This window comes from Hibiscus syriacus, unplaced genomic scaffold, assembly GCF_006381635.1.
Source record: "Hibiscus syriacus cultivar Baekdansim isolate YM2019G1 unplaced genomic scaffold, ASM638163v2 tig00015101_pilon, whole genome shotgun sequence".
In the NCBI taxonomy this organism is placed as follows: Eukaryota; Viridiplantae; Streptophyta; class Magnoliopsida; order Malvales; family Malvaceae; genus Hibiscus; species Hibiscus syriacus.
The window spans coordinates 88,173-94,191 of NW_024062347.1; the positions used below are offsets into that span (position 1 = coordinate 88,173).

The 6,019-nt window shown below is 30.4% G+C and overlaps 1 protein-coding gene across 2 annotated transcripts; it reads right to left on the reverse strand.

Moving 5' to 3' along the window:
• Positions 1 to 4,000: 4,000 nt before the first annotated feature.
• On the reverse strand, positions 4,001 to 5,743 carry LOC120207637 (cyclin-dependent kinase inhibitor 7-like). 2 transcript variants are annotated; one of them, XM_039207074.1, is made up of 5 exons: positions 5,372 to 5,743; positions 5,101 to 5,153; positions 4,799 to 4,975; positions 4,561 to 4,663; positions 4,001 to 4,098 (listed from the first exon to the last, which is right to left on the reverse strand). In XM_039207074.1, the coding sequence occupies exons 1-4, from the start codon at positions 5,702 to 5,704 to the stop codon at positions 4,594 to 4,596; spliced, it is 633 nt and encodes a 210-aa protein (XP_039063005.1). In that variant the 5' UTR covers positions 5,705 to 5,743; the 3' UTR covers positions 4,001 to 4,098; positions 4,561 to 4,593. The 2 variants fall into 2 exon arrangements, with proteins under 2 accessions (XP_039063005.1, XP_039063004.1); XM_039207073.1 differs by lacking the exon at positions 4,001 to 4,098 and having other exon boundaries at positions 4,245 to 4,663.
• Positions 5,744 to 6,019: the final 276 nt, after the last annotated feature.

The window sequence follows — 6,019 nt, forward strand, 5'->3', positions numbered from 1 at the left end:
CATTGTTTGTTCAAACTCGGTTCATTTACACCCCTAATATCATGCACCAACCAGATTCATATATGAACCCAGGTTATTCACCAGGCAAGACCCAAAAAAGGACTCAAATCTGGTTTTCTGGTTTTGGGTATTAATTATTTTCCAAATGCATTCAAATCAATTGATAGTTTCATACCCAAATCCTAAAACAAACCCTGGAAAAACCAAAACTATAAGCTGAAGAACATGATATTATATTATGGTTTTTGTTTAGCATGATCCTATACAACCCAGAAACATGAAAAACAATAAGAACAAAGAGCAAAGACCCACAGTAAAGTTGTTGTCCACGTACATACATACCATATGGAGTTGTTGAAGGAGGTGGAAAAGCTGATAAATGGGGACATGGTCATTTTCTTCTTCTTCTTCTTAATCAAATGAACATTCTCCTTCCATTTTCAAGGGCTCCTCTTGTTCTTTAACTTTGATTTCCATGTCGATGTTCATCAATAAGACCAAAAAGCAAACAATCTCTGAGTATTTTTTTACCAAAATGACAAATGATACTGTACTACTAATGAATACCCAAAAACAATGTCACTGTAGTAATCTGTCTATCTGCAACTCTCTACGTTCTCTGCTTTTTTGTACAAGTTTCTGCGAGGGATGCTAATGGCGTGCCCTGCTCTGGCCTGCCTTCTCTATACATGAGTGAGATAGATGTGAGAGGAAATATGAAGGTTGTTTATATTACTATAAATATCAAAATTAAATATTCCATTTAATGAAATTATTGATAAAAATAAATTTGTTTATATATTTATTTGTAATTTAGAAAGGAAAAGCGCAATTAATTAAAAGTGGAGTAAATTATGTATTTAATTAACTAATTATTTTTATGATTTTGTTTCGGTCATTTAACTATTCATGTTGTTTTGTTTTGGTAACCGAACTATTAATTTTTTAAAAAAAATCTAACGTTATGTGTTGATTTTATTTTTGTTGTCCACCGTTAAAAAATTAACAATAATGCTTTTATCAATAGTAAATCAACACTACTGGGACATGCTTCTATTAAGAAAAAGCTTTAGAGTAAATTGCGTATTTAGTTAACGAATTATTCTTACGATTCTATTTTGATCACTCAATTATTCTTCAAATTTTGTTTTAGTCACCTGATTTTTTTCAAAAGAACATATAACGTTACATTTTTATTTCTTTATTATTGTTTGAAAATTAATGATAATTTTTATCAATAGTAAATCAACACTACTGGACATGCTTCTATCAACTAGAGGTTTGTCTCTATCTAAATGTTTATAGAGTTATTTTTCTTTATCTAAATTTTCTCGTATTTCGATAGTTAGATCTATTTTAATTATTTGAATCTAACTAGATCAAAATTCTGTAAATATTCTACTCGGGTTGATTCAACTCAAATTTGAGTTGAATTTAGTAAAATCCAATTCGATTCGATAAGTTCACGAATAATTTATTAATTTTTAACAAGCACGAGTCGAACACAATTCAATTTGTTCGATAAACGCCCTTAGTCGTGATTCAACCTAATTTGTTCAATTATAACGAAAAAATATGACATGAATTATTAATTTTTAAATGTAAATGATTATTTGCTATACATATTACGTAAAATATAATTTATATAATTTTATATATTTAATATTGAATCTTAAATTTTGTATTTTATATATAAGTGAACCCATCGAGCGATCTCGATGGTAAAAAAGAATATTTTTCTATAAATCTCGAATTCGAACAATTCTAAATAGATAATACCTTATAATCATCCTCAAATTATTAAAAAATTATATGAAAGAGTACGAACCAAACGAGACTTCATTGATTAAGAGATTTGTTGTTATCTTTTGAGGTTTCTGGTTTGAACAACGATACATAAATATCCAAAAATGAGATCCGTGATCAAAGAATTCAGAGTTTTTAGACAAATATTATCTTGTATTCATTCCAAAATTATCAAAAGAAAATTATATGAAAGAAACAACATTAAAATGAGCATAATTATATAAATTAAATTTTATAGATTTATATATCAAATAATTGTTTTTGGATTTAAACTCCTGAAAGTACATTTGAGAGTAATAAAAATTTAATATCAAGCCTTTGGAACAGTCAACAAATCATCTCCCTGAAAACACACGTTTGAATATTTTTTTTCGTGCACACCACACAAAGGTGTGAATTGTTCACTTCTTTAACGACCATCGCTATTATTCAGTACATTTTCCTGCCAAGAAACTTGCACCCTTCTTCTGTCACAGTCGTGTATTAATAAAGACGGAAATAAAATAAAAGATTTTCGTATTCCAAAAGGGGAATATTTTCTTAACAGAATATGTAAAATGAGGGTAGTTTTATTGTACGATATTTAATATAAGATTAACAAAAAATATTATTGAAAATATTAATATTTTTAAATATTTTTGGTAGAACGTTATCATAAATGTTAATTTTATTACCTAAAATGAATATTATCAATATTAACATTTTCGGTAGAAAAAATAACATTTAAGAATCGCCAGATATTAATATTTTCAGTAGAAAAAAAAATAACATTTTAGATAACGTTACACCGAAAATATTAAAAAAATATTAACATTTTCGATAACAGTCTTTTCTTAGCATTATATTAAATTACCTTTCCTTATACATCTCTACAAACCGGCAATGATGAAACCAACCAATTTAAAAGAATCAAACCCTTTTTAGTCCCTCCCCATTCTATTATTTTGTTGCCTATTTTTATGCTCCAATCTCAAAATAAAAGGTTATCGTACGCCAAAAGGTTCTTAACAGAGTCTGCAAAATGGGGATAGTTATGATGTAATGTAGTTTAATATAAGATTAATAAAAATTATTATCAAAAATATTAATATTTTTTAATATTTTCGATAGAATATTATCGAAAATGTTAATATTATTTTAACATTTACAGTAGAACGCTACTTAAAATGTTAATATTTTTTAATATTTTCGGTAGAGGACTACCGAAAATATTAATTTCGGTAGAGGGCTATCGAAAATGTTAATTTCGGTAGAGGACTACCGGAAATGTTAATTTCACTACCTAAAATGAATATTTTTTATATTAACATTTTCGGTAGAAAAAATAATATTTTAAGTAATACCCTATCAAAAATGTTAAAAAAATATTAATATTTCCGATAACACATTTTCTTAGCCTTATATTAGATTATCTTCCTTTAGACATACCTGCAAAATGGCAATGATGAAACCAACCCATTTAAAAGAATCAAACCCTTTTTAGTCCCTCCCCATTCTATTGTTTTGTTGCCTATTTCTATGCCCCAAACTCAAAATATTTCACATTCTCGTAAAAGGAAAATTGATCCAATATATTTTATAATTATTAATATTTTATTATTTATTAATTAATCAATTCAAATTGATATTGTAAAATTTTACTATAGAATTATCTACTTAATGTAATCCATTCACAATATAAAAGTTTAAAAAGTTTACATTATTTAAGAGATTTAAAATCAATCTAAATAATAATTTTTGTTACAATTGACATTAAATCTCATATCGATCCTGGAAACTCTCTTTTTTTCTTATAAAATTTAGTTATTTATTTTATAATAATTAAAATTTAATTTTATAAAAAATTATCGGAATTTGATCATCATATTATTAGTAACAACAATTTATATAGAAAAGTTAATAAAAAAATAAGCAGTCCAACGATCTATATAATACATTAATAAAAGAAATCAACTCTCAAATTTATACATTTTCAAAAAAAATTAATAAATTAAAATAAAAAAAATCATTTCTCAATAATTTTCGTATAACAGAGACAATTCTTAAATATTCAAAAAGCATATAGAGTATTCGGAATTTTGGATGAACGTACCAAATTCATGGAAGCTTTGTCCATGTGTTTTCTTTACGATTTGCAGTGCTGAAACTTGTACTGATTGACATGTGTTTTAGGCATTTCGTGTAGAATTGACACTTAAAAAATTCAGGCATAAAGTTAAAATTCTCACAAAAATGACACCTTTCTTCATTCTTTCAGGTGATGCTTATCCTTCTCCAGTGGTCCCCGGCAGGCTGGCACAGGAATTGAACAACTTTACTTTGCTCAAGTTTTCCGATAATCACAGAAAAATTAGATTAAATCTAAGAAATAAGTTAAATTAATACTGTTTTTAATCTATATCAAACTCAGTTACTCGCCCTGTGGAGGATGTTAATGGGAGAAAGAATCAATTCGAATGACGGCAAGAGGAAGCTGAAAGAAAGAAGAACACATTTCCAATAGAACCAAATCCCCATTAATGCTTAGTGGAAATTTAGACAGATACTCAAATTGGGGATAAAAGTTGAGTAACTTTCTTTTCCCAAAAGGATTTTCTAGCCTTTTTTTTCTTCTTTTTACCCAAACAGAAAAAGGTTGCTTTCTTCTTAACTGTACAAATTAAGTGAATACTCACATCAAAACAAACCAACAGTCCCTTCACTTTCATTTGTCTGTCAAATGGCATAAGCCGTTCTACCGCGTGTAACTCTAACCTTTTTCTCTCTCTCTTCTTCTGTGATGATGTTTCAGGGCTTTAAGCGAACCCACTGGTATCGACCGTCGACAGGCATATCCTTGACAATATCATAGTTGTACCTGCAAATAATAATAATAATAATAATAAATGTGGTGCAAAAATTATATAAAAAATGAAGTTTGTTACTTAGAGACTGGGGTTTCCTGATTCTAATAATGCTAAAGTGCGACATTCCTTATCCTACGCACACTTACTTCTCAGTGAATCGTTTTTGCTCGTACTTTTCGTTGACGGAGAAGAACTCGTCGATCTCCGCTTGCGACGGCGTTTTCGGCTTCTGCTTAGCTGGTGATGATAGCGGATTTTTCTCCCGCGATTCCATTTCCTCTGACTCTCCACTGAGCTCGCTTGATAATGGCGTTGTTTCCCTACTGAAATAAGATAGATGAAATTATGATAATGAAGAGTATAAAACGGTGAGTTGACGATTCGGCTGTTCTTGACTTTTTGAAGGAAAAATGACGAGTCATTATTGAAGGAAATTGTGAAAATTAACCTGAATTTGTTAATGTTGATGCGCGTTGAGATTTCAGTTTCCAAACTCTTGGCCTGCAAAAGCACATTCATGAACTATAGTCAGGAAACTAATTAGTGTATCTAATAGTAATAACTAATAATTATTAAAAAAACGATCGTTAAAAGCTCATAGGAAACGGTTCTTTTTCTTAGTTTCCTTTGTAAGCGTGTTCTTTTTTTTCCCTCAGTGACCAAACGGGAGAACAAAAGAAAAATGCAGAAGAAAAACAAAACGGAAATTCGAACTTCACCTCTAGATCTACGAATCTCAAGCTATCCTTCACGATACCACATGACTCATTACCATAACAACGAGGGAAAGAAGACACGCCGGAGCAGAGACGGAAACACCTGTCGCCGCCTCCAGCGGCGAGCACTACACCGGAACTCGAGGAACCAGCAGCAACGGTAATAGCCTCGTTCAGAGAATTTGAGAGGAAACGAGGTTCTTCGAGCTCAATGTCCGGTGAAGTTAATTCCAATTCCTGCAATTCTCGCGTACTCTTTCTTCTCTTCGTTAACAAGAACCTTGTGTTCGAAACTTCCATCTCCGCTCTTTCTGCACTTCGTTTATAGCTCCCCATACAATCAACTATTTTTGTTCGCTTCTCTGTGTAACTTTTTCCTTCTGAAATTTTGCTCTATTTTTTCCCCTTTTAACTTTGTTTTTCGTTGTGTTTTAACGGAGGGGAGAATGTTAAAAAAGGCAATCAAGTGACGGATGGTTTATCTGCAGCCGTTGATATCTTGGACGGTGGAGATTTTATTTTTATTTTTTTGTACTTTGTTTGTAAATGTATACGTGGTTCTAACTCCGTTATTCTTTAACACTGTGACGGGACAGACTAGCGACATAAATGACGCCCGTTACCGTCTTTGGTCTGCCATTACGTCACCTC

Excerpts from the sequence above, each read along its gene's own strand:
- LOC120207637 (XM_039207074.1), bottom strand. The coding sequence starts at position 5,704 with ATGGGGAGCTATAAACGAAGTGCAGAAAGAGCGGAGATGGAAGTTTCG. Across the intron at positions 4,976-5,100 it reads ATCAACATTAACAAATTCAG|TAGGGAAACAACGCCATTAT; the intron begins GTTAATTTTCAC and ends ATCTTATTTCAG. Across the intron at positions 4,664-4,798 it reads CAAAAACGATTCACTGAGAA|GTACAACTATGATATTGTCA; the intron begins GTAAGTGTGCGT and ends TATTATTTGCAG.